At 42.4% G+C, this 27,012-nt stretch overlaps 4 protein-coding genes and 1 long non-coding RNA gene across 15 annotated transcripts; 4 read left to right on the forward strand and 1 right to left on the reverse strand.

Moving 5' to 3' along the window:
* The first annotated feature begins 4,304 nt into the window (after positions 1 to 4,304).
* Positions 4,305 to 9,031, forward strand: LOC110505593 (photoreceptor outer segment membrane glycoprotein 2-like). 2 transcript variants are annotated; one of them, XM_021584912.3, is made up of 4 exons: positions 4,305 to 4,470; positions 4,916 to 5,540; positions 5,708 to 5,954; positions 6,459 to 9,031. In XM_021584912.3, exons 2-4 carry the CDS (start codon positions 4,960 to 4,962, stop codon positions 6,723 to 6,725), a joined length of 1,095 nt encoding a protein of 364 aa, XP_021440587.1. In that variant the 5' UTR covers positions 4,305 to 4,470; positions 4,916 to 4,959; the 3' UTR covers positions 6,726 to 9,031. The 2 variants fall into 2 exon arrangements, with proteins under 2 accessions (XP_021440587.1, XP_021440588.1); XM_021584913.3 differs by having other exon boundaries at positions 4,348 to 4,470; positions 5,708 to 5,964.
* A 6,167-nt stretch (positions 9,032 to 15,198) lies between these two features.
* atxn3 (ataxin 3) lies at positions 15,199 to 18,468 on the forward strand. 8 transcript variants are annotated; one of them, XM_090219267.1, is made up of 8 exons: positions 15,199 to 16,156; positions 16,275 to 16,341; positions 16,459 to 16,546; positions 16,680 to 16,779; positions 16,950 to 17,134; positions 17,326 to 17,482; positions 17,597 to 17,652; positions 17,767 to 18,468. In XM_090219267.1, exons 1-8 carry the CDS (start codon positions 16,143 to 16,145, stop codon positions 17,817 to 17,819), a joined length of 720 nt encoding a protein of 239 aa, XP_090075393.1. In that variant the 5' UTR covers positions 15,199 to 16,142; the 3' UTR covers positions 17,820 to 18,468. The 8 variants fall into 8 exon arrangements, with proteins under 8 accessions (XP_090075393.1, XP_090075395.1, XP_021438697.3 ...); XM_090219269.1 differs by having other exon boundaries at positions 16,950 to 17,119; XM_021583022.3 differs by having other exon boundaries at positions 15,231 to 16,156; positions 16,644 to 16,779.
* On the reverse strand, positions 16,200 to 18,372 carry LOC149972106 (uncharacterized). Its single transcript, XR_016491535.1, has 4 exons — positions 18,256 to 18,372; positions 17,748 to 17,969; positions 17,569 to 17,637; positions 16,200 to 17,125 (listed from the first exon to the last, which is right to left on the reverse strand). It is a non-coding gene; the product is annotated as an uncharacterized LOC149972106 (long non-coding RNA).
* A 652-nt stretch (positions 18,469 to 19,120) lies between the features above and the next one.
* Positions 19,121 to 21,638, forward strand: serpina10b (serpin peptidase inhibitor, clade A (alpha-1 antiproteinase, antitrypsin), member 10b). The gene is made up of 5 exons (XM_021584911.3): positions 19,121 to 19,237; positions 19,495 to 20,128; positions 20,411 to 20,687; positions 20,792 to 20,939; positions 21,062 to 21,638. Exons 2-5 carry the CDS (start codon positions 19,534 to 19,536, stop codon positions 21,251 to 21,253), a joined length of 1,212 nt encoding a protein of 403 aa, XP_021440586.3. The 5' UTR covers positions 19,121 to 19,237; positions 19,495 to 19,533; the 3' UTR covers positions 21,254 to 21,638.
* Positions 21,532 to 26,032, forward strand: ddx24 (DEAD-helicase 24). Of its 3 annotated transcripts, none has more exons than XM_021584908.3 (8): positions 21,532 to 21,699; positions 22,226 to 23,750; positions 23,904 to 24,057; positions 24,325 to 24,837; positions 24,985 to 25,060; positions 25,152 to 25,340; positions 25,457 to 25,586; positions 25,697 to 26,032. In XM_021584908.3, exons 1-8 carry the CDS (start codon positions 21,532 to 21,534, stop codon positions 25,930 to 25,932), a joined length of 2,991 nt encoding a protein of 996 aa, XP_021440583.3. In that variant the 3' UTR covers positions 25,933 to 26,032. The 3 variants fall into 3 exon arrangements, with proteins under 3 accessions (XP_021440583.3, XP_021440584.3, XP_021440585.3); XM_021584909.3 differs by having other exon boundaries at positions 21,532 to 21,660; XM_021584910.3 differs by having other exon boundaries at positions 21,600 to 21,722.
* The last annotated feature ends 980 nt before the right edge of the window (positions 26,033 to 27,012 follow it).

Genomic DNA, 27,012 nt, shown 5'->3' on the forward strand with positions numbered 1-27,012 from the left:
CACAGCTGGTCTATAGCAAGCGGCAACAGTGAAAGACTTGTTTCTGGAAAGGTGGATTTTTAGAAATAGAAGCTCGAATTGTTTGGGCACAGACCTGGATAGTATGACAGAACTCTGTAAGCCATATCTGCAGTAGATTGCCACTCCGCCCCCTTTGGCAGTTCTATCTTGTCAGAAAATGGTATAGTTGCCTCCCGGGTGGCGCAGTGGTTAAGGGCGCTGTTATTGACTGTACCTCACTGTTGGCTGGAGTTGTCTGAGTTCAATCATAGATTCCCTGAGGAGTCTGATCCAATCCTCTGGAGAGAGAGTGTTGCTGTTCTGAGACTGATACTGCAGGGCAGAGAACGGACAAATAGGAACCCCTGCAATTCCCAACATTTCAATGACTTTCAGAATACTTGATAGTGATGATGATATTTCTGAAATCAGTATCAGTCACAATCACTGATCTGTACCTGGCTCTTTCACTGCCATAGGGATCCCTGTGGTCCACCAACGCTGAGGAAGCCCCTCTATTCCACACTGACTCTCAGTCTCTTCCGACTGATTAGTACAATGGCCTACATCCTAATAAAGATAGTTTTTCAATAGAAAATGACTGACAAACACACTGCATGTACTGTATATGTCTATATGTATTTACATCTGTTATGATATGTGTTACAAAAGGGATCACCTTCCATACTGCTTCCATGCAGTCTGAAGCCTCCACACATAGACCAAGCCTCTCACATCCATTGAGGAAGTACCTGACATGTCATCACTTCCTGTGTGGCCTTTCTTTAGGAGGAACCAGGCATCTGAGATATGGCTGAGGGGCAGAAAAGGCTAGATTGTATGGCTTTCAGTTTTCATATTCAGAGAGACAGTATTTCATACAGTAGTCTATGCAGTATAGTATATCCTTGTATATCTATACCTGTTCTGTAGGAGTACATTGACAGAGAGCTTGAGGTTGTAGGGGCTGTCTGTGGCTGGTCTGATCCAGTATAGATACGTCAGCGCCAAGCAGAACTGCTTTCTCCTCAGCAGACTGTGGATGATGCAGTGGTGCTGCCAAGAGAACCAGGGTGGTTCAGACCTGGGGCTCAGCAGCAGCTCCATTGCGTCCTATACAGATGTAATGACATACACTCTTAGCACCTTTTTTTCTATCTAGAACCTTAAAGAGTTCTTCGGTTATGTCCCCATAGGAGAACCCTTTGAAGAAACATTTTTGGTTCCAGGTAGAACCCTTTTGGGTTCCATGTAGAACCCTTTCTACATAGAACCTGTAACAACAACAACAAGTGTTCTACCTGGAACCAAATGGGTTTCTTCAATGGTGAAAGCCAAAGAACCATTTGGGAACCCTTTTTTCTAAGAGTGTAGCCATAGGGCACTCTAACCCCCATTTGGCTCTATAGCATCCCGCTAGAAGGCATTAAGAACACCTGCTCTTTCCATGACAGACTGACCAGGTGAAAGCTATGATCCCTTATTTGTGTCATCTGTTAAATCCACTTCAATTAGTGTATATGAAGGGGAGAAGACATATTAAAGAAGGATTTTTAAACTTTGAGACAACTGAGACATGGATTGTGCCATTCAGAGGTGCACTGGTTTGTGCCAAGAACTGCAATGTTCCATGCCCCGACGAATTGAGGCTGTTCTGAGGGCAAAAGGGGGGTTCAACTCAATATTAGGAACGTGTTCTTTTAGTTTTGTTCACTCACTGTACACCAATGGACTAAGTGGTGCTGTGATACCAGTCAAAGGTCAACATACTGGTAAGTGTCCATGGTCGAGCAGCCAGAAGGCCCAGATCTGCTGGGAAAAGCTGGGAGGGATGGTGAAGGCATGGCAAAAGGACTGCAGGAGGTCATTTTCGCACTGTAGAAAAAAGTACATGAGCTGTGCACAGGCTGTCTTAAGTGTAGTTTACATGATCAAGAATACTGTATATACACTTCAGTTCACATGACAGTCACAGTCATACCTTTGAGGACATTTTATGGATTCTCCATGGTTGGATACAATGGCCTGAACAGATATGTTGTCAATGCGAGGCACCAGCACCAGCTTCAGCAAAGCCTGCAGGTTAGGGGGTGGGTACCCCTGGTCGGTGCAGTCCTCCTCGTAAAGGAGGAAGACAGAAAGAGAGTGAGAGTGACCGCCTATCAGTGATTTAAGGATTACCCGGGAGTGTGGAGACAAGCCCTGCAATGGTTCTGATCCATCTCTCTCCATATCTGAGAGATCTGAATTATTTCTTGAGCATCTGAGAGGAAGTGTCAGTGTACGTATAAATACTATAGACTAACCCTAACCCTTGAGTGGTAATACATTGATTGTACTTACAGCTGAAGTGCCAACCCTAACTGTATCAATAATCCGAACCCTAGCTATAACCCTAACCGTAACAATGCAACTCTTGTTACACTGTACTTATACGAATAGTTACACAGTAATAACAACTCTGTGATGTAAAGTGTGGGTTTGTAAAGTTTGACTGTGTGTGTAAGATTAGTGTATGCATCCTTACAAGGGTAGTTGGGCAGGAGTCCGGTGATGCCCCACCACTGTACCGGCCGACCCAGCCAGATGTGTTGCTTCAGAGCTCTGCGTTCCCGATTCCAGCAGTCCTGCCTCACTGCTGAGGAGCCACAGTCGACCCTGCAGACCACACATGGGATCACCAAACCTATACACACACGGAGGAGAGACAGCCACCAATTAATCAGAAAACAGCTCTCTTTGTAGTGTCCCCATATTGTTACACCCGTCTGCAAAGCTGTCATCAAGGCAAAGGGTAGCTACTTTGAAGAATCTCCAATATAAAATATATTTTGATTTGTTTCACCCTTTTTTGGTTACTACATGATTCCATGTGTGTTATTTCATAGTTTTGATGGATTCACTATTATTCTACAATGTAGAAAATAGTCCAAATAAAGAAAAACTCTTGAATGAGTAGGTGTGTCCAAACTTTGGACTGGTACTGTACATTTATACATCACTTTACAGAACGGAAGACCAACGTTATGGATATGGCTTTAAGAACGTAGTTAACTTGCAGTGCCGTAAAGCCTAGAGGGCTACTATTCATGCCTATGATATCCACCATCAGATCTAAGTACAGCAGATACAGCGAAGTAATAGCCCATTTTATCACATAACTAATATGTGATCAGAAGCTGTAGTCTCTAGCACTTACCTGCCACAGTATCCATGCTCCCCTTCCACTCAAGGATCAGACCATCCCTCTCCCTGTGGATGTGCTGACTTGACTAATGTGTGTCCACAGTAGAACTCTCCTCTTACACAAGCTCCTTTGGGCCATGATAATCAAGTAATCTCAATCTCACTCGAGATCGCATTGGCTGATTGGCTGTGTGGATGTGTATGGACGTGTGCGTGAGAGACAGAGAGAGTGACAGGAATAGGAGAGCGTGTGTGTGAGGGGAGGAGTAGGTGAAAATGCTTTGTTGCAAATGCAATTACACCATGAGGATAAAGGAGATTGTATTAAGGTATTTGGAGCTTTTGATTGTCAGTGTTAAGCGATTCTTGGCCCATTTCCTTTCCCCTCTGAAGCATACATAGTGTCACCAAAGCACTGACTAGTGGGTAGCAGAAATGTTGTTACCTGATCACATTAAGGCATATTATCAAACAATCTGACACATTTTCAGTGTTTGCTTATGAGCTTAATATTGTCCTCTTTGATATTGTGGGAATAACACTTGTCATCACAAACGTATGTGTTGCCGTACTTGTCCTCAACCTGTTTCAGGGATGGAGACTCACAGACCCAGAAGAGGGCTCACTGGACACAATACTAGAAGCACACACATACATACTGACATACACACCCCTGTAAACCCCTACTTGTCTTACCTTTGTTTCATCTCTGTCACTATATGAGTTTACAAGTGACCTTGTTTCCTTTGCTTCAGTGAAGCTTCCATTTAAAAGAAAGAATAGCAGAGCACAGTTTAGTGTAAATGGAATAGGCTATTCATACTTTAGTAATTTAGTCTTTGAGAAAAGAAATGTATTTGTCCATTCATTCAATATCAGCCCCTCTGTCAAACGCACGCACACATACACACACACACACACACACACACACACACACACACACACACACACACACACACACACACACGCACACATACACACACACACACGACCCTTGGCCAATAACTCTTTGTGGTGCTGCAGTCAGATTTGTGCAGGTGGCAGAAGGTACATCCAAATCCTACAGGCCTGATTAGAGGGGATTATTAGGAGGGTCAGGGGGCTTGGCCAGCGGACTCACTCTGATGCTGCTGCAGGCGGGTGTCTGTCTACTCCTTCTGTGCCACTACGGCTCGCCTCTCTCCAGGCCAAGTCTTAGGATGCCTGTCAGTGAAGAACAAAACAAACCCTTAAACAGAGATGGGAGCCAGATCAGACGGACACTGTGAAGGCTGCTGAGATAAGGTAGGTCCCACTGAATGCTGCTGTTTAATGATTTTTTGTTCAATTTTATAGTCGATTCTATTTCTAGTTTATTCCATTCTATTTCTTCAGATTCATTTCTTAGCAAAGCATTGTGTTAATAGTGGGTTCAGCAGAGGTGACAGTCCAGAGGTGTGCATTATCCAATTTGGTCATTTTTAATATTTGTGTAACAGCTACTGTATGAGAAAATGTTCCTGCAGTGATTCAGATATTCATGACTATGTTTGATCATACCGTGTGGTGCAGGGCTGCCAACACTTATAAACAGGAGACCCCTAGTCAAGAAATGTAATATAAATCACTGAGCTAAGCTGCTTATGTGAGGGTGTGCAGAAACCTTCAATCTACAACCCTGGCCCCTCCCTTTATCCATCCACAGCCCATTGTGCCTCTTACTCCTTCCCCTATCCTCTCCCCCATCCAGCATCCTACCAGGACATTGGATAAAACTAAACAAACATATTTAAGATGGCCGTGCTGAAAGTGAAATTCACCAAGACCAACAGGGACAAGCTTGCCCAGGTGCTGTGGATCCTCAACTGGGTTTCCGTGGTGACGGGGTTGATTCTGTTTAGCCTGGGGCTCTTCCTAAAGGTGGAGATCAACAAGCGCTGGGAGCTTATGGCAGAAAGGGACCTCCACTACGTCCCCAACATGCTCATTGCCACAGGCCTCATCGCCTGTGGCATAAACTTCCTGGGCGGGAAGATCTGCTACGACTGTGCGGACACCACTAAGTTCCTGCGCTGGAAGCTGCTGATGCTGCCCTACGTCATCTGCACCTTCTTCTTCACCTTCTGCATCCTGGTGGGGGCACTCATGTGCTACGGCATGCGCGGGGAGCTAGAGGAGGCTCTGGACCTGGGTCTGCGGGACGCCATGCGCTATTATAAGGACACGGACACACCAGGCCGCTGCTTCCTGAAGCGCACTGTGGACCTGCTGCAGATTCAGTTCCAGTGCTGCGGCAACTTCGGCTTCAGAGACTGGTTCCAGATCCAGTGGATCAGCAACCGCTACCTGGACATGTCCTGCAGGGAGGTTGTGGCGTAAGTACAGACTAGAATAGTGATACCCTACCTGCCAGATCAGACACAGAGCTCAGCTCCGTGCCCATATATACTATGACCTTAAGGTTCTTGAATTTGAGGCTCTAGATGCCCCAAGTGATGCCGTCTGTCTCGGTCTCTCCCTTTTCCCCTCTCCCCGTCTCTAGCCGGCTGAGGAGTAACGTGGAAGGGAAATACCTGATGGACGGGGTTCCCTTCAGCTGCTGTAACATTAACTCACCACGGCCCTGCATCCAGCACCAGATCACCAACAGCTCAGCCCACTTCAACTATGAATACCAGACAGAAGAGCTCAACTTGTGGAAGAAAGGCTGCCGCCAGGCCCTGCTGGAGTACTACACACACATCATGCAGTCCATTGGCCTCACCGTCCTCATCATCTGGCTGTTTGAGGTAGGCATAGGTGTGTTCTTACAAACAGACTGATGTGGTTTGAATATAAGTAAAACATGGTGCCTGAGACTTACCTGACATACACCAAACCCATTATTTAGTCTCAGCAAACCACTAATTAGAAAGAACGCAATCTATATTGCAGTATTCTGTCTGACACCTTGTCCTTGCAGTTCAGGGCTTCTGGTCCACCTCCCATGCACTTTATCCTCCCTTAGAGTGATAAATTGTTCATTCACTTTGCATGCTCCCTAATCCCACACCAAATCTCTTTTGTGACATTGGCTCCGGGTTATCCATGCTCAGCTTTGTGTGTGGACTCACCCTTTGTCCTCTACTGGGTCACATGGAGCTGTCCCAAAATACACATCCCAAACCTACAGCTACTTCTGGGACCCACATATTTTACTCTGGTCCACTATAAATGATAAACAAAAGTTACAGTCATCAGGATATATTACATGGTCTAGGGATTTCCTCAGTAATGTGTGTGTGTTGTTGTAGCTGTCGGTGCTGACGGGGGTGCGTTACCTCCAGACATCCCTGGAGAACGTGCTGAGACAGGGGGACCCAGACTCAGAGTCCGATGGCTGGCTCCTGGAGAACAGCTTTGTGGAGACAGCCAGATCCAACTTTAATATCATAAAGAGCTTGGGGAAGTGCAACCAGATTGACACAGCCAACAACGGCGATCCCAACATCGATGTCCCCTCCACAGCCTACTATGGACCAGACAACCTGCCCCCAAAACAGATTCCTGTGGCCAGTTGACACCTGCTCAGACACCTTATATAGCCCACTCCACAGAGCCCTCAAAAGGTGAGGGACCAGGCAATACACATCAAAAGTTTGTCTAAAGAACAGGAACTGCCTCGGGCAATAAAAGCTTGCCTGAAAGAAACATGGAATTGAGGCAGAATAGGACGATGTGGCAAACCGAGCAATGGTCGTAAAAGGGAGGACTGCCATTACAGGGGGATTGGGTGAGGTGATATGACAGTATGCAAATGTTTTTGCAAAAGAGACAACCCATTGCAGATTGTTACAGAACACAATTATAATAGATAACATGGAAATGGATAGCAGAGATTGTTTAGCAAGAGCATATAAAACAGAATCAATGCGTCTTCGATTCTATGCCATCATCACCTTGTTACCTTTTCATATACCCATAATCAAATTCATTTAAAAAGGAGTGAAAGCCAAACTGTGTTATTCCGCCTTCAACTTGTGAACCCTTCATTGACAATACATTTAGGTCAAACATTTAATTATTTCAAGAGAGCCAGAGACTTGTTAACTGAAATAGCACAGACATAAAATAAAACAAAACAAACAGTCAGTCACTTCAAGTTCCTACCTACATTTAAATGTGCCTCAGCCTGAATGTAATGATAAGGACATTGGTCAAAATGAAAATATGCAGACCTTTTCCCACTGTATTGGGACAAGCTTGTAGAAAAACATGGCAATTAAATGTGTGCCGAGTCTTGATAAAATACCCATTTAGGCTTTTACAAATATTCACTCTAGTTTTCTACAGCTATAGACCAATGCAACTCAGCATGTCTTACTCATTATAACCAAGCCTTCAAGAAATGTTACAAATATGTCAACAGGGGAAGGATGCATGTGAGTTAGAAGGGTTTGTGGGATAGACATTGCCTACAGATGGAAATCCTAAAAGGGAAAGAGTAAATAAGCCTATAAATACAAAATCATTTTGAAACGTATACAGTTATCAAGATTTTGCTGATAGTTGCTAGTTGGTTTTGTTCAGTACAAGAAAAACAATGACTGGTAAGACACATTCTGTAGGAGAAATGTGAAGACCAAGCACACAAGTGTTGGCACTTAAAATAAATATAACTGGTGCCATTTTCCTACTGTACTCAAAAAATAAAACACCATGTCTTTATTTTCTTTCCATGACATGTGATGAACTTGTACAATAAAGTATTCCTGTGCAGCAAGACTGTAAGCATAGTAGTGACAACCAAGATTGAGATTTCTAAGCAATAGCAGAATTGAGCTAAGGACCCCCACTGCCTCTGATTACCCCTAATCTGTGTCTGAATGGGATTTCACATTTACCTCTCACCTCCAATCAATCAGCGGACTCACACAGTCTATTACGGGCACAGAGCCAGAGCCACACCAGACTACTTAAGGCTCAGTTTCAACTACTGAGCACGACAGATACGACACTACCAATCAACACAATATGCGATCTTGGAGGAGATATGAAAGAGGCTACCTTATTTCAGTCTTTAAGCAAAACTATATAAGTTCTGTGCCTGGTCCCTCACTGTGGAATGAAACAGTGAGAGGAAAGTCATATTAGCAAGTCTGATTTATTAGACAGCACAGGTGCTGAGCAACAATCAACAGTATTATAGCTGCTGCATAAATACTTACAACAGTCAAGTGCTGCCAGGAAGAGTAGTTATTAGAGCTTAGTGGTAAAGTTGGTATTATACATGTAGGTAATTCTTGCAGGAAACATGAGTTAAGGGCACTACATAATAGGAAAATGGGAGTTGATGTCATTGTGCAAGTCAATGACCTGACATACGACGTGATGGTGTTGATAAGATATAATTACTTTCAAGTCATATATATTTTTTTGTGATCGACTCTCCTTTCAGACACTGAAGAGTAAGCAGAAACTGATGAACAATCACAGCATTTCTGGTCTTATTCCCAGTCAGACACAGAGAGCACAATAACTAATCATCTAGACAATAGCGTCTTTATTCAGACAGCCTTGTTATCATACAATGTCAAGCAACGCAAATTAGGAAAAATAAAACCATACAATTTATGCACGAAATGTCATTTTCCTGAAAAGTTTGATGTACAAATATCAACTGTATTATTATAGCGATGAGTCTTTTTCATGTACCCTCCCATAAAATGTACATCCTTGTCTTAAACACACTAATGTAGTAGTAGTGATGTCCTCTTATTTACTTGTTAGATTAGTTATGTGTACAGAAAGCATCTAATGATTGTATCAGGTTGGCAAAATAGGGAATTACAGCCAAAATAAAAGTATTATACACACCAAGGGCAAATGTTCAAAAGTACTCAGATTACAAGCACCACAGTAAAAAAGTGAAATTTCTCATGATATACTTTTGCATTTGACCAGTATAGACATTGCTTGTATACATACATTATCTTTTCATATAATTGAACCAGGATGATGGCGACTAACATGAAGAGGGGGTATGAGGCCTCTGTCACACACAAGAATACGAACTGGACATCCTTTAACACCTCAGGTCCTATCAAGGTCCAATGCAGACGTTCTCATTATAGAATCATTTTTGTGTAACAATGAAGTACCTTTCTGTGATTGTTTCCAATTGAAATGGTCAAAAAGAAACAAAAATAGCTTCTTTGCAAAGAGCAGTTTCTCAAGCAAGAATTGTATTAGGACTGTCTGGGATTAGTCTGTGGGGAGGGGAATACTGAAAACTAGCTGTTATTGGCAGTGTTTTGGAACTCTCTTTCTTATTGGTCTATGAGCTAATATTCCACCTGTTGATGTCACCAGGCAGGCCAAAACTCTATCCCACCAAAACTGCTGCATTTTCAAACAACTCTTATATTAAAAGGGCATTAGCATTATTACAACTTCACAGTATTATTCCAACCTTAGTGAAAATGCATATAAACAAAGGAAAATCTATTTTTTGACTGCCCCTGGGCCTTTAAATAATATTGCAAAGTTACTATGGGTGTTATGTTCAACAGTAATGAAAACAGAGATGATAGTAGTGTTGTCAGAGAGTACTGTGTGTCACTCAAATAGAGACTGAAAAGGAACACTGACCCTTGTTGGCCAGTCTTCCTCCGGGAATGTGTGAGCACAGTGGACCTCTAAACACGGGCAGTCTGCACCATGGCTGGGGAGCAGGTCTGGACCTCCTGCTCCTCCTGACATAGGATGGAGGACAGCACCTCCCTCTCAGCCGGGGTGGAGCCCCGTTGGAGGCCCCACTACCACCACACACAACTCTCCTAGCTCCATGGCACAGCTACAGGACAGGGGGAAGAACTTATTCACTTTAAACCAACCAGCTAATACATACACTCTGTTCAAAAGTTTGTGGTCACTTAGAAATGTCCTTGTTTTTGAAAGAAAGCAATTTTTTGGTCCATTAAACGAACATCAAATTGATCAAAAATAAAGTGTAGACATAGTCATTTACAACATTAACAATTGTAGCTGGAAACGGCTGATTTTTTTAAATGGAATATCTACGTAGGTGTACAGAGGCCCATTTATCAGCAACCATCCCTCATGTGTTCCAGTGGCACGTTGTGTTAGCTAATCCAAGTTCATCATTTTAAAAGGCTAATTGATCATTAGAAAACCCTTTTGCAATTATGTTAGCACAGCTGAAAACTGTTTTTCTGATTAAAGAAGCAATAAAACTGGCCTTCTATAGACTAGTTTAGTATCTGGAGCATCAGCATTTGTGGGTTCGATGATTTATTTTTAATTTCACCTATATTTAATCAGGTAGGCCAGTTGAGAACAAGTTCTCATTTACAACTGCGACCTGGCCAAGATAATGCAAAGCAGTGCGACAAAAAAACAACAAGCGTTACACATGGAATAAACAAAAGTATTCAATAACAATAGAAAAATCTACATAGAGTTTGTACAAATGGAGTAAGGAGGTAAGGCAATAAATAGGCCATAATAGCGAAGCAATTACAATTTAGCAAATTAACACTGGAGTAATAGATATGAAGGTGATTATGTGCAAGTAGAAATACTGGTGTGCAAAAGAGCAAAAAAAGTAATTAAAAACAATATGGGGATGAGGCAGGTAGTTGGAAGGGCTATATACAGATGGGCTGTGTACAGCTGCAGCGATCAGTGAGCTGCTCAGACAGCTGATGCTTAAAGTTAGTGAGGGAGATATAGGTCTCCAACTTCAGCAATTTTTGCAATTTGTTCCAGTCATTGGCAGCAGAGAACTGGAAGGAAAGGCGGACAAAAAAGGTGTTCGCTTTGGGGATGACCAGTGAGATATATTTGCTGGAGCGCGTGCTACGGGTGGGTTTTAGGGTGATCAGTGAGCTGAGATAAGGTGGAGCATTACCTAGCAAAGACTTATAGATGACCTGGAGCCAGTGGGTCTGGCGACGAATATGTAGCGAGGGCCAACCGACAAGAGCATACAGGTCGCAGTGGTGGGTAATATATGGGGTTTTGGTGACAAAGCGGATGGCACTGTGATAGCAAACAAAAAGGCTATTTTGTAAATGACACCGCCGAAGTCGAGGATCAGTAGGATGGTCAGTTTTACGAGGGTATGTTTGGCAGCGTGAGTGAAGGAGGCTTTGTTGCGAAATAGGAAGGCGATTCTTGATTTAATTTTGGATTGGAGATGCTTAATATAATATGAGTCTGGAAGGAGAGTTTACAGTCTAGCCAGACACAGAGGTATTTTTAGTTGTCCACATATTCTAAGTCAGAACCGTCCAGAGTAGTGATGCTTGTCGGGCAGGTGGGTGTGGTCAGCGATCGGTTGAAGATCATGCATTTAGTTTTACTAGTGTTTAAGATCAGTTGGAGGCCACGAAAGGAGTGTTGTATGGCATTGAAGCTCGTTTGGTGGTTTGTTAACAGTGTCCAAAGAAGGGCCAGATGTGTACAGAATGGTGTTGTCAATTTCCCTAGTTAAAAGAAATGCATGTTAGCAGGCAATATTAACTAAATATGCAGGTTTAAAAATATATACTTGATTATTGATTTTAAGAAAGGCATTGATGTTTATAGTACACATTGGTGCAAGGACAGTGCTTTTTTTGCAAATGCGCTTGTTAAATCATCACCCGTTTGGTAACAGACACGCATTGATTATATGCAACACAGGACAAGCTAGATAAACTAGTAACCGATTCTTACCGATTCTTATGAAAACTTGAAATCGGCCCAAATTACTACCCGAAACATTTTACCCAAGTTAAACAATTTAAAGGGAACGCTACCAAATACTTATTGAGTGTATGTAAACTTCTGACCCACTGGGAATGTGATGAAATAAATATAAGCTGAAATAAATCATTCTCTCCTATTATTCTGACATTTCACATTCTTAAAATAAAGTGGTGATCCTAACTGACCTAAGACAGGGAATTTTACTAGGATTAAATGTCAGGAATTGTGGAAAAACTGAGTTTAAATGTATTTGGCTAAGGTGTATGTAAACTTCTGACTTCAACTGTAGGTACACACCACACAATACTAACTCTTTTCACCTAAGGCAGCATAAAATATATATTTTACACAGTGAGTGTACAAAACATTAAGGACACCATCCTAATATTGAAGTGCCTCAATTCATCGGGGCAAGGTGTCCAAAGCGTTCCAAAGGGACGCTGGCCCATGTTGACTCCAAATGCTTCCCACAGTCGTGTCAAGTTGGTTGGATGTCCTTTGCGTGGTGGACCATTCTTGATACACACAGGAAACGGTTGATCTTGAAAAACCCAGCAGCGTTGCAGTTCTTGACACAAACCAGTGCGCTTGGCACCTATTTCCATACCCTGTTCAAAGGTATTTAAAATCCCCCTCTGAATGGCACACACACACACACAATCCATGTCTCAATTGTCTCAAGGCTTAAAAATCCTTATTTAAACCCTCTCCTCCCCTTCATCTATACTGACTGAAGTGGATTTAGCAAGTCATATCAATAAGGGATCAGTGTATTTCACGCTCACCAGGCACACACAAACACACCCCAGGAGACTCACACCAGCTAAGTTACATTGGTGCAGAAGCAAACCTCGACATGCACCCACAAAACAACACTCAAGATTCTCAATTGCTGTGTAACAACGTAGCTAACTAGCAACAAGAACATCTTCACTAGCTAGCTGTGTGAACACAATTCAATTACCAGACATACAACTATACATACAAAAGTATGTGGAAACCCCTTCAAATTTGTGGATTCGGCTATTTCAGCCAAACCAGTTGCTGACAGGTGTATAAAATCGAGCACGTGGCCATGCAATTTCCATAGACAAACATTGACAGTAGAATGGCCTTACTTTCAACATGGCACCGTCATAGGAAGCCACCTTTCCAACAAGTCAGTTCATCATGTTTCGACCTTGCTAGAGTGGCCCCGGTCAACTCTAAGTGCTGCTCTTTTGAAGTGGGAACATCTTGGAGCAACAACGGCTCAGTCGCAAATTGATAGGCCACACAAGCTCACAGAACGGGACCGCCAAGTGCTGAAGCACGTAAAAATAATTTGTCCTCGGTTGCAACACTCACTACCGAGTTCCAAACCCTCTCTGGAAGCAATGTCAGCACAAGAACTGTTCGTCAGGAGCTTCCTGAAAAGGATTTCCATGGCCGAGCAACCGCACACAAGCCTAAGATTAGAAATGCTAAGCGTCGGCTGGACTGGTGTAAAGCTCGCAGCCATTGGACTCTGGAGCAGTGGAAATGCATTCTCTGGAGTGACAAATCACGCTTCACCATCTGGCTGATGGACGAATCTGGGTTTGGAGGATGCCAGGAGAACACTACCTGCCCGAATGCATAGTGTAAACTGTAAAGTTTGATGGAGGAGGAATAATGGTCTGGGGCTGTTTTTCATGGTTGGGGTTAGGCCCCTTCCAGTGAAGGGAAATCTTAATGTTACCGCATTCAAATAAATTCTAGATCATTCTGTGCTTCCAACTTTTTGACAACAGTTTGGGAAAGGCCTTTCCTGTTTCAGAATGATAATGCCCCCATGCACAAAGCAAGGTCCATACAGAAATGGTTTGTTGAGATTGGTGTGGAAGAACTTGACTGTCCTGCACAGAACCATGACCTCAATCTAACACCTTTGGGATGAATTGGAACGCAGTGCCCAACTTCACTATAGCTCTTGTGGCTGAATGGAAGCACATCCCCGCAGCAATGTTCCAACATCTAGTGGAAAGCCTTCCCAAAAGAGTGGAGGCTGTTAGAGCAGCAAAAGGGGGACCAAATCCATATTCAAATCCATAATGCCCATGATTTTGGAATGAGATGTTCCACAAGCCGGTGTCCAAATACTTTTGGTCATGTATTGTATCTTAACTACCTAGCTAATGTGATGCCCACCAAAATAGGTTTCTTGCAACATTAACGTTAACATAAACTCACCTCGTTCCCTACAAATGTGCTCAACCGCAACATTCAAACGAGGCTACAAAGAAAACTAATGGGACTGTAGCGACTGTGTTGACGTCAAAATCAGGGGTGTGAACTAGGTTTCTATTCAAGAGTTGATCCACATGGTAATGGCTCTATAGTATTGGAGAAAAGTTGAATGTTGTAACATACAGCACGCATAAAGCAACTATTTCTGTCTTACAATCTCTCTCCACCACTATCATCCTTTATTAACAAGAAATGGACATTGACGGGGGTAAGGGGGAATACCTAGTCATTTTTTTTTGTCATCATTGCATGCGATCATCATTCTCAAAGCCGCCGTTTACTTCTAAGATCACTTTAGTACCGCCTTAAAAACCCGATTCAAATTTGACACAAACCTTCAAATAGGTATGTAATGGCACATTATGTAAACTATTTATAGTGTTTTATTTATATTTTAGAGGCAATAAGGTGATAAGTTGGACAGATTGAGTGAAAAAAAACAATTTTCCCTAACAAAATCTCTCCTTCTCACTATCACGCATTAGTTTCGCTTCCCCACCTGACATTTTTTTAAAGACCCAACGGGGCTCATTGCCTGCATGAATTATGCAGAAACGGGCAGCGTTTAGGTCATGTAATTGATTCTGTTGGAAAGGGGAGAAATTGTGCTTTACCATGGTATTGACATTACAGTTGATCTGGAAGTATTACGTTTTTGGGGCACTAAAATAAGGGCAATTGTACGGACCAAGGCGATGTACGGGTTTACGTTAGTTATTAACTAGCAAATGTTGCCAGCAGTTAGCTAGCGAGGGGTGCGTAGCGTCCACCAAGTAAAACACCTTTCAAATATCAAGTGAAACCATATCTTCGGTAAATTATAAAATTGAACGAGTCAATTAAATACGAGTGTAATCTATACAAATTACATTTAGCACATAACTATACCATACCTTACTGAGTTTTTTAAATTTTTATCGCCTACTGACATATTCGGTAAAACTGTTGTTGCCAGTGGGACGTCCTGGTTCTGGCGTTCTTTTTGCGACGGTTCTCGACCTAGCCATAAATACTTTTGGGGAGATACGAAATGCCCATGCGCCGTCAGTGGGTCGCGTTGTCCATTTTGGGCGATTCTGGGACAAGGAGAGCTCTCCTTCAAGGAGTAAATGGAAATCAATTGGGTGCTAGCTCAAAAACCGAACCTTAACATTCATTTCATGAACAAGAAGTACAACATTACAAATATTTCCCGAGATAATTAACGTGTTCGCTGTAATATCGTATAGCATTAGAATTGTGACATTACATAATATTCGAAGAAAATCGGCAGGTTTATCGACTAATACCCTGACTTTGAGACGGGATTTCGTGACGCTTCATGACAACGTGAACGCGATTGAAAGACAGTCTGCTGAATGGGGCCTTATGTTTTACCAGTCATTGCCTTTCTCCAATATTTCTGACCTCGCCTCAAACTGTTGTATTAAAATAAATGCTAACTATATATAATACACAGGTGTTATGAATTCATCTGATTTTACACTAAGACGTGTCTTGTTATATATTCGTGTTATGTCTATCACAAAAATCGATCTAGCGTGTGTAAACAATAACAAACGAATACTGCGAGCTGATTGGCTGTTTCGTCCTGAACCCAGCATGGTCGAAGGTCATGGTGTTTCGCAGTAAATTTTAAATAAAAATGTTTAAAAAAGTACATCCCAGAAGGGTAATATGCAGTAATGTTTCTAGATAACTCTTTACACACCTGAATGCAGCCTCGTTCTAATGAATCCTCTTTCCAAACAGTGGAATTAGTGCAACCAATGAACACATAATAATCATAATATTTGGGATTGAGGGATGAAAAAGTGGAATTATTCAAAATCAGCATATCAAGATTATCTCATGATAACACTATTCTGTGATTTCTCCATCAGGTTATCAGCACTGCGTTATCAGTGTGGGGTTTGGAGCTGACTCTCTTCAACAGTCGAGAGTACCAGAGGCTTATGATAAACCCAATGTAAAAACACACTGGATGTGATACAAATCTTCAAATTCCTACCTTGAAATTGTATTAATTTATTGGTTGGTTTATATCCTCTTGGCACATCAATTGAATTAATGTCCTCATGTTTCAGAAATGAAAAGGCATTTATATGCAACTACATGGAGCACTGGTTTACAATACGAAAACTTGGGCAACAGGTATAAGTTGTGATAAAAATGAAAATAAATACACTTTTATCATTTATAATTGATTTCACTTCAGACATCTGGGACAGATGATATAGCCTCCTGATTTAACCCTATTTGTCATTGCAGTGGTTTAATCTGAATTTGTTATTGACTGGACCAGAGCTGATATCAGACACATACCTAGCCCTCTTCCTTGCACAGTTACAGCAAGAAGGTAAAACAACCTGACATGTGATTTTCCTTGTTTATATTCTTGTGCTGTTGATTTCTCAGATTTGCTAGTTGGTCAAAGAAAGCCTGTCTTCTTGTAGGGTATTCCATATTTGTGATCCGTGGAAATCTCCCAGGGTGTGACGCAGAGCAGATACTGGGGATCATGAAGGTGCAGCAGCAAGAGAGACCAAAGCTGATTGGAGAGAATGAGGCTCAGTCGAGTAGTGGCATGGGGTAAGAGAAAAAGAGTAGGCCTACAGAAAAAGAGTAGGCTCCAGATCAAAAATGACCACCATTCCCCCATACTGTCAGATTTTGTAACATCTCAAACTTAAACATCTCAAGTAATTTGTATTTGCTAAGGGGAGAGAATTAACCCCCACAATTCTTTTCACTCTGAGTAGCAGGTCATCAGGGCAGGGTAGTGTGCTGGAGACAGGCCCTGGCGTGGAAGAGGGGGTGGTGGAAGAGAATGAGGAGGAGCTGAGGAAGGCCCTGGCCCTGAGTACACAGGACATGGAGGTGGAGGATGAAGAGGCTGACCTTCGCAGGGCCATACAGCTCAGCATGCAGGGTAAGGCTATATTGGGTAAGCAACAGTTACAAAATCACCCAGAATATCACACACAAAATAGATTCATGATACATTTCCTGATTTAGACCTGTATATATGAGCAGACTGCTAACACAGTCATTATCCAATTTGCATCATGTATGACAATGTGATTTAAAAAAGGTATCTCCACACTAATATCTGTCATTTTGTCTTTGTCTGCCTAGGGCCAGTAATGAGCGATGAGTCAATGTCGAAAAGGGGGCTTGTTGCCAAGACAACATCGTCAGACCAGGCACCAGGGAGTATTGCAGGGGGAGCACCTCAGAGTGAGAAACTCTCAGCCGAGGAACTGCGAAGGAGGAGACAAGCCTACTTTGACAGGTGAGTGCTGTAACCTTTGGAATATTATTATGTTTGTGACTGTGTGTGTGTGGTTATAAAAAAGACCTAAACTAGGTAACGCTAACCTGTAAATCCCCTCTGTTTACCATGTAGACAGTCCCAACAGCTGGCTCAGCCCACTTCACCGAAACAATCTACAGAAAGCACAGGTAAGGGGGAAATGAGTACATACAGTAATATTTGGAGTACTACCTTATGAATTGCGCTAATAGGTTGAGACTCAAACTCAAAGAGCAAATGCTACCTTCCCTCATCTTTTCCAGAATCCGGGAAGAGTGGCACAGAGGAGGATGCACAAGCCAAACGCAGACAGTAAGGTGGAGGGAGGTCCAGCAGAAGCATACGTTGACTACTACCTGCCTTGGCTGGTACCCTCATCACGGGGAAACCTCATCCCCTCGAACTCTTCCCATGAGCGAACATTATGGCCGGCCAGAAGGTTGACACGGCTCTCTTGGCTAGTTTGCTGACAGGTTGTAGAGAAGAAAATAACAACAATTTTAAAAAGCACTAGTCTCATCTAACACAAGTGACGCTGAGGCCAGGAAGAGGGACGATGCAGTTATTTGAAACCAGTGATGGCCTTTCTACCACAGCGCCTTCTTTGTCTAACTATTGCAGGTTGGGGGGGTTTATTCCTACACATGTTATCTTCCTCTGGGAGGGGTCTTAATGGAGCCTACTGTGCCGAGGTGTGTGTGGTAGATGGGCACAATGGTGAGGTGTGTTACAGACAGGAAACCAGGAATTACCTAAGATAATCCTCTAGCCTTCAGTATGGGAGTGCAACATGGGACCACTGGTTTGATAAAGACCATCAGAGTCTCTTGTCTTCTTTCACTTGGGTCTTGTAAGAGGTCACCATTTCCCTAGAAAAAACAAATAAATTATTGGTACCCAGTAGTGAGGTGAATTCATTGTTAGCTGTATTAGTGCATCATGAAAAGAAACATGTTATATAAACATCATTATGTAGTGTGGGTTATTTTAAAGGGCTGACCTGATATGCCACAGCTATTTTATTAAGCACCCAGGCCACCACCATGGTTCACAAACTGATTAGTTTTTTTGAAGTAGTGTAGATAAACACGTTTAGTAAAATGATCAATGTCGCTAACAATTATGGTGTTTACATGGAATTGTCCAGTTCGGATGTGCCAGTTCAAAGCATGTATTACACATGACCCCCCCCCCCCCCTCCCACCCATTAAAATAGAACTACAGTACAGTAATATCCCATGTAAAGTTTGAGATGTGCTCAAAGTTGACTTCTCTGCTAATTCCTTGATTTCAATCTATTCTTGAAATTGTTCTCGTATTTATTAGAGAACAACATTTTTACTACAGGTGTGATGTTTTTTATGATTGCATAATTTTCACTTCTTGACATTCTTCAATAGGCACTAAACAATCAAATGTTTGTTATACTCCACAACACCATGTTATTACATCATGCTCATTCCTTTGCTCTATCTAAAACTAAAATTATATTTGCTCCTACTGAAGTCTATGGAATCTTGCTTCATTGATCTATAACCATGGCGAATTGTTTAATCATTTCCACTTTTGAAAGTGAATACATTAGTTGTTAAATAAACCAAAAAAACAGACTTGACCAGTTTGAGTAACCCTAGCCCATAGTTAATAGATAACCCTAAAGGCACACTTGCACTTTGTCTCCCCAAATAGTAAATGGAGGGTTTTGACATATCTTGCTGATACCCAAGCTGAAAGGTAGGTCTGTTATTGAGCAGTATATAACTATTTGTAATAGTATATGTAGGTATATTAGATAAGATATACATTGTTGCTTTAATTGTCGAAATGTGACTTATTTGGGAGTTGTGATTTTGAAACCCCTAATTAGCAAACAAATTTATTTTGAAATGACTCCATTGAATTTTTTTCTGCCTCAGTTTTCTTTGTGTATGAGTCCTGATACAATGCATTAGTTACTGATTCCAAACCTTTCTCTTGCAATTTGCCCATAGTACTATTGCAGGTTGGATCAAATAAGTCACCAAAGAACTATGATGATGAAGGTGGGACTCCTTTTCCTCCTGACCTATGTCTGCACCTTCACCCCTGTCTACCCAACTCAAGAGCGGAGCCCCAACATTACAGACCTGACCTACAAGAACATGGACTTTGCCATGAATCTCTACAGAAAGATTGCAGGTTACCATGATAAAAACATATTTTTCTCACCGCTGAGCATATCCACAGCTTTTGCCACCCTCTCCATGGCAGCGCAGGGTCCCACACGAGACCAGATAGTGAAGGGGCTCAACCTGGCCCACCTAGATCGGGAGAACCAGCCAGACATAATTCCAGAACTCTTCCAACACCTCCAAGGGAACATCACACAAGATGGATCATTGAAATTTGACCAGAGCACCGCCCTCTTCGTCCGCCAAACTTTTGAGGTAGAGAGAGACTACAGTGACCAGGTCAAGAAGTTCTTTAACGCTGACATCAACAATGTTGATTTTGCAGATAGAAAAGCTAGCGTAGCCCTGATCAATGACTACATAACGAGAAAGACTGGTAACAAAGTCAAGGAGGTGGTCTCTAACTTGGATCCACTCACCCAACTCATGCTCATCAACACCATTTTCTTTCAGGGTGAGCAACTATGTCATGCATTCTCTGATTTAAGCAGTTCCACCATATCATTTAAAAAACATAACATTTTACTGGTTAGTATGTTTAGTTTAGACTTGGGTCTACCATAATTATTTAAAGATATACTGATAAAATCTTATTTAAAGATATACTGATGGGATACAATTATGGTAGAACCATGTTTTAATACATTTAATTTTCAAAGTTGAATTGCATTGCCTAAAATACCACAATAACACATTTTCTTCCCAATAAATATGCTTTGTCATATTTGGAATTTAGGTGAATGGCAAATGCCCTTCAACCCCAATCACACAGAAAATGGACGCTTCTTTATTGACAACTACAACATTGTCCAGGTGCCCATGATGTTTAGAATGGAGGATAAGTTCTACACAATGGATGACATTCCCCTGAAAGCCAAGGTGCTGAAGCTACCTTACCGGGAGGGCGTTTCAATGCTTATTCTGCTACCCAACAAAGGCCTGGATTATACCACAATAGATGACGAGATCACAACTAAGAGATTCCTCAGCTGGATCAAAAACCTGAAAAAAATGTAAATAGAAAAGTCAAGTGTATTTTGTGATGAAACATTGCAAAATTCCATTGGTTTTGTAAGCGGTGTTTTGTGTTTTATGAAAGTTGTCTGTTATTTCACAGGAAACTGGAAGTTCAACTGCCCAAGTTCAAGATGGAGCAATCTTACGCTATGCACAGCATCCTTCCAGATTTGGGCATATCCAGTATCTTCCATGACACCGCTAACCTCACTAGGTTGAGCAAAGACCCAGGCCTGAAGGTGTCAGAGGTCAGTTGGATTAACAGGCCTTAACCAATTTCCATCTATATCAATTGAGAAATATATAATTAAATTACACACTGTGGATAAATAACAAATAACATATTATTGCAATGATAATTTGGTTGCAGGTGTTGCACAAGGCAGTGATTGAGGTGGATGAGAAAGGCACCACTGCAGCCGCTGCCACAGAAGGCACCATCACTGGATATGCCTTACCCTCTTCCTTCATTGTCAACCGACCATTCTTCTTTTTTATTTACCATGAGGCCACTAACAGCTTGTTGTTCATGGGCCGAGTGATTGACCCCACCAAAAACTGATTGTAAAGAGTACTATGTATTTGGTGTCTGGAGAGGTGTTGTACATGTAATATGTTCAGTTCGTATGTATTAAAAGATGAACAGATATTCAACTGGTTTGGTGATCTTGCTAATATAAAGACCGTAACCTAAACATTTCAACCCTGCCCGAGTCCTTAAATTAAATGCATGTATCACATATTATCTAAAAAATTAAGCAAATATGACCAATGTTAGAGTCCAATTAATGTTACATTATAGAAAACCTATTCATGTGAAGTGTCTGATCTGCATTGTCAATGATGTCTTCTCCATCACTTCCGACACACATTCGAGCAACACTGCTCTCTGCTCAAGCTGAAAGGTTACTAATAAAGTTTTTCAAACCACGTGATTACAAATGCCATGGCTGCGTCCTCGTGTCATATGTGAGTCCAATCAAGTCGTGTGATTTATCCTTATCGGAGGTAATTCCTGTGAACAGTCAACGGTTGTTTATTTATTTTTTAAATCTGTTTATGTAGTTATATTTCGTGAAACTGTATTGAATATACATTAATTTGTGGTGCAGTGTTTCATGTGGACAGCTATAAAATAGCTAGCTACCATGCTGATGTTCTATCTAATATGTCAGACTGGCTAGCTAGGTTACACCTTTCAATTACTTAGATAGTGAATACTTCCCTTTTATTATATTTGTTTTCACCAGTTATAGCACGTACCAGTTAGAATACAGCAATTCAAGGGGTTTTATCTACCAGTAGCTGCTAGTTACAACTAATGCGTTTGTTGTCATCATAGCTAGCTAGTTTGCTAATGGCTAGCTGCTTCAGCTACACGCTTTGGTATAAGGACACTTTTTGTAACAATCTAGCCGGCACTTTGTACTGTACTAAGATCAAAATATCTAATTGGAATACACAGAATTGTTCATTTTACTGTTGATCATGAATGTAGTCTTAATCATTAACTGTTTAACTTATCTATTCATAGAAAATGAAGCCCAACAGGAGCCAGATGAAAAATGTGCGCCCTTTCTCTCGGCCGAAGTCAGCCAAACGGGGGATCCATGTGAAGGGCAGCTGGAAAGCAGTAGAACTGGACCCCAGTCTCTTCTCAGAAGAGGGCATGGGGGGACTGGTCTGTTTTGAGGAGCTGACAGACTACCGCCTGATAGACTCTGCCAAGGAAGAAGCTAAAGCAGAAGCGAAAGCAGAAAAAGATAAAAAGAAGAGAGAAGAAAGAAAAGAAAAGAAAAAAGCTAAGAAAAGAAAGGCTAGTGAGGGAGATAAGGATGGAGGGAAACAGGAGGAGGTATGTGAGGGAGGTAGTGACAAAAATGAAACGTCTGAAAAACCAGCTAGGAAGAAGAATAAAAAGAAAACAGCCCAACAAAATGATCCAACCACACAGAATGATGTTTCTGTGGACAGTAAAGTGAAAGGTGAGGAGGTGAGGGACAAAGTCCAAAACCTTGAAAATGGTTCAGAGAACGTTGTGGTCAAGGAGGAAAAGGAAAATGCCCCTGAAGAAACTGTCTCACAAGATGCTGTTACGTGTCCTGAGGATGCTCAGCCACAATCAAACAATACAATGACTGATGGCAAAAATAAGAAAAAGAGGAAAAGGAAAAGAAAGGTAGAAAAGCAGACGGTCCCAGAGTCACAGCTAGCGCAGGAGTCACAGACAGAGTTACCCCCTCAAGGCAAAATGTCTAAACTCACCAAAAAGAAAGCAAAGAATTGGACCAATGCGGCGCGTTCTGGTTCTGACCAAAACTCAGATGTGACAGCGTGGAAGGATCTGTTTGTCCCTGACCAAGTGTTGAAGGCACTGAGCAGTCTAGGGTTCGGATCACCCACGGCCATTCAAGCTCTGGCATTGCCACCTGCTATCAGAGACCATATGGACATTGTTGGGGCCGCCGAGACGGGTAGTGGTAAGACGCTGTCTTTCGGCATCCCCATGATCCATCATATCCTGGAGTGGAAGAAGGGAGTAGATGAAAGTGAGGGGGTGACGGATGGCCAGACTGAGCCGGGAACACAGGTGGAAAGCTTGTACCTGCCGACTGTGGAAGAATCTGTAGAGACAAGTATTTCCATGGACACCAGCAACGAGGTCACTGAGCCAGCTCCAAAGACCAGTGCTGAGTCTAAAGAGGCCTGCACTGAGGAAATCACAAAGCAGGAAGATCCACAAGAGCAGGGGAGTGAAGATGTAGCAGAGGAAGACGATGCTGCTGATGACAAAGAAATCATTGAGGAGGGTGACGAAAAAACAATTGAGGAGGATGATGAAGAAATATATCAGGAGGACGAGGATGAGAGTGACTCTGAAAAGATGGGGTGCGTCAAAGTCATTGAGAATATGGAGTTTGACTTTGACAACACAGCAGAAGAAGATGATACTCTGAAAGTCAGTGAGAAACAGCCATTGTTAGGTTTGGTTCTGTGCCCTACCAGGGAGCTGGCTGTACAGGTGAAACATCACATTGATGCTGTGGCCAAGTTTACTGGTGAGTGCGAAAGGCAGTGAGAAACCACTGATTCATAAAAAATGTGGTAACCCTATTCATGAAGTAGGTGTGGGCTTTCAAGAATCTGATTTGAATGAGATTTCACAAAGCTATTTAAATGAATAGATTCAACTGATGTGTTCCTGTGTGCAGGTATAAAAACAGCGATTGTGGTCGGTGGAATGGCTCAGCAGAAACAGATCAGGATGCTGAAACGGAGACCTGAGATCATCATTGCTACTCCAGGACGCCTGTGGGAGATGATCAAAGAGAGGCATCCACATCTGGTCAACCTAAGGCAGCTAAGGTATATAAAATACAAAATGTGTAGTTTTATGACATTACATGTAGTCCGTACTTGGCAACTAAAAGGTGAATTACATACATAGCACATACAAGTAAACAGTGAGAGGTCAGGATGAAGCAGTTTGTTTTGGTAGCGTCAATGTAATCACTAGTGTGTTTAAATAGTTGGTATAATGCATATTCAATGCACATGTTTGTCCATATCTGGCCTGGAAAGTACATTTTTTTTCCCTCATACCAGTCATGATTTTAATTTATTTTTTCATAGGTGTCTAGTCATTGATGAAGCAGACCGCATGGTGGAAAGAGGCCATTTTGCTGAGCTGGAAAGTCTGCTGGAGATGCTGAACACTGTCCAGTTCAACCCAAAGAGGCAGACATTTGTGTTCTCCGCCACCCTGACCATGGCCCACAGCTTGCCCACCCGTGTCCTGCAGAAGAAGGGCAAGAAGGTGGACCAGCGAAGCAAGCTGGAGGTCCTTATGGAGAAAGTTGGGATCAGGTCCAAGCCTAAAGTCATTGATCTGACCCGGAAGGAGGCTACAGTCGAGACCCTGACTGAGACACGGATACACTGTGAAAAGGAAGAGAAGGATTTCTTCCTGTACTACTTCCTGCTCCAGTATCCAGGCCGGACTATGGTGTTTGCCAACAGTATTGACTGCATCAAGCGGCTTAACTCTCTGCTGGTCATCCTGGACCGTACTCCACTGCCACTGCATGCCAACATGCACCAGAAGCAGCGCCTAAAGAACCTTGAGAGGTTCGCTGAGAGGGAGAGGTAAGGCATAGAAAAATGACATGTATATGCTGCAGGCTAGTTATTATCCATATCGGTTTAGTTATGGATTGGATTAGCCTTGAGTGGGTCAGCAAATTTGTCTCTACCAAAAACTATTTTGACTATAGTACACATTGATGTTTACAGCTGTGTGCTCCTGACAACTGATGTGGCTGCAAGAGGGCTGGACATTCCAAATGTTCAACATGTCATTCATTACCAGGTATGCATTTTGACACCTTTGGTGGCTTCCTGTCATGCTTTGTCTCTGACAGTTATTCCTTAAATTAAGAACATTATTGTGTGTGTCTCAGGTTCCAAGGACATCAGAGACTTATGTCCACCGCAGTGGTAGGACAGCACGAGCCACCAAAGAGGGGCTCAGTTTGCTCCTGGTTGGGCCAGATGACATGATGAACTTCAAGAAAATTTACAGAGCTCTGGGAAAGGATGAGGAGGTTCCCATGTTTCCCATACAGAGCAAGTGCATGGCTGCCATCAAGGTAGGCACCTAACCAGGCACCTATATATCACACGATCAATCTGAGCTAGGAGCTGCACATATTTACTTCTCTTTCATAATATGACATATGGTACAATGTTTTGTCTGCCTTAACAGGAGCGAGTCAACATGGCCAGGAAGATAGAGAAGATTGAGTTCCACAACAGCAGAGAGAAGCAGCACAACTCTTGGTTTAAGCAAGCAGCAGCAGCTCTGGAGGTGGATCTTGATGATGATGTTTTGCTTGGTAAGACTACATAGTTAAATGAGTTATCTAGGAGTGGGAGGTTGGCTCATGAGAAATCCAGACATTAAATGGACTTGCATCAATAGATAAGTGACATTTTATTTTTTCAGGGGGGAGGAAGGACGAGGAGGACGACAGGCAGCAACAGAAGATGGTGAAGGGCATGAAGAAGCACTTGAAACACCTGATTTCTCAGCCTGTATTTAAGAATGTGATGAAGACCAAGTACCCCACACAGATGGGTAAGCTCTCCCTGCCCAACATGCCCCTACATGGTTTGGAAACGGCCTTGACCAGTGTCTCCAATCAGAAGAAAAGACAGAAACAAAAGAAAAAGCAGCAGTAGTGTTGATGAGTGTAGTCTCAATTATAATGTCATTTCATTTTCATAAATGGAAATACAGTGCAATTATTGTAACATTTTCACATAAAATGATTTTAAGAGATATCAGAGTCGTGTGTTTATTTCTTTGCAACATTCAAGAAAGTGGAGAGGAGTTATCCGCATTTGTTTACTGTACAGTACGTTCAAAGTATTCAGATCCCCTGACTTTCTCCACATTTTGTTACGTTACAGCCTTATTCTAAAATTAATCCAATTGTTTTCTTCCCGTCAATCTACAGACAATGCCTCAATGATAAAGCAGAAACAGGTTTTTAGAAATGTTAGCAAATGTATTAAAAAAACGGATCCCCTTAACATTAGTATTCAGACCCTTTACTCTGTACTTTGTTGAAGCACCTTTGCCACCGATTACAGAATCTAGTCTTTTGGGGTATGATGCTACAAGCTTGGCACACCTGTATTTGCAAAGTTTCTTGCATTCTTCTCTGCAGATCCCCCTCAAGCTCTGTCAGGTTTGGTTGGGGAGCGTCACTGCACAGCTTTTTTCAGATCTCCAGAGATATTTGATGGTGTTCAAGTCTGGTCTTTGGCTGGGCCACTCAAGGACATTCAGAGACTTGTCCTGAAGCCACTCCTGCATTGTCTTGGCTGTGTGCTGAGGGTAGTTGTCCTTCTCCCAGGTCAGGTCCTGAGCGCTCTGGAGCAGGTTTTCATCGAAGATTTCTGTACTTTGCTCTGTTAATCTTTCCCTCCCAGTCCCTGCTAGTGAAAAACATCCCCACAGCATGATGTTGCCACCACCATGCTTCACGGTAGGGATGGTGCCAGGTTTCCTCCAGACGTGATGCTTGGCTTTCAGGCCAAAGAGTTCAATCTTGGTTTCATCAGACCAGAGAATCTTGTTTCTCATGGTCAGAGTCCTTTAGGTGCCTAGGTGCCAAACTCCAAGCGGGCTGTTGTGCCTTTTACTGAGCAGTGGCACCTGTTTGGCCACTACCATAAAGGCTTGATTTGGTTGCTGAGATGGTTCTTCTTGAAGGTTCTCCCATTCTCTCCATCCACAGAGGAACTCTGGAGCTC

Source organism: Oncorhynchus mykiss, chromosome 25, assembly GCF_057628025.1.
Source record: "Oncorhynchus mykiss isolate SJ-2025 chromosome 25, ASM5762802v1, whole genome shotgun sequence".
NCBI lineage: Eukaryota > Metazoa > Chordata > Actinopteri > Salmoniformes > Salmonidae > Oncorhynchus > Oncorhynchus mykiss.

Coding starts and splice junctions, on each gene's coding strand:
- LOC110505593 (XM_021584912.3), top strand. CDS start 4,960: ATGGCCGTGCTGAAAGTGAAATTCACCAAGACCAACAGGGACAAGCTT. Junction 5,541..5,707: donor TCCTGCAGGGAGGTTGTGGC/GTAAGTACAGAC, acceptor CCCCGTCTCTAG/CCGGCTGAGGAGTAACGTGG. Junction 5,955..6,458: donor TCATCATCTGGCTGTTTGAG/GTAGGCATAGGT, acceptor GTGTTGTTGTAG/CTGTCGGTGCTGACGGGGGT.
- atxn3 (XM_090219262.1), top strand. CDS start 16,258: ATGTCCTCATGTTTCAGAAATGAAAAGGCATTTATATGCAACTACATG. Junction 16,780..16,949: donor CAGTCGAGTAGTGGCATGGG/GTAAGAGAAAAA, acceptor CACTCTGAGTAG/CAGGTCATCAGGGCAGGGTA. Junction 17,135..17,325: donor GCAGGGTAAGGCTATATTGG/GTAAGCAACAGT, acceptor TTGTCTGCCTAG/GGCCAGTAATGAGCGATGAG.
- serpina10b (XM_021584911.3), top strand. CDS start 19,534: ATGATGATGAAGGTGGGACTCCTTTTCCTCCTGACCTATGTCTGCACC. Junction 20,129..20,410: donor CAACACCATTTTCTTTCAGG/GTGAGCAACTAT, acceptor TTTGGAATTTAG/GTGAATGGCAAATGCCCTTC. Junction 20,688..20,791: donor ATCAAAAACCTGAAAAAAAT/GTAAATAGAAAA, acceptor GTTATTTCACAG/GAAACTGGAAGTTCAACTGC.
- ddx24 (XM_021584908.3), top strand. CDS start 21,532: ATGATGTCTTCTCCATCACTTCCGACACACATTCGAGCAACACTGCTC. Junction 24,058..24,324: donor GTCAACCTAAGGCAGCTAAG/GTATATAAAATA, acceptor ATTTTTTCATAG/GTGTCTAGTCATTGATGAAG. Junction 25,587..25,696: donor TGATGATGATGTTTTGCTTG/GTAAGACTACAT, acceptor TTATTTTTTCAG/GGGGGAGGAAGGACGAGGAG.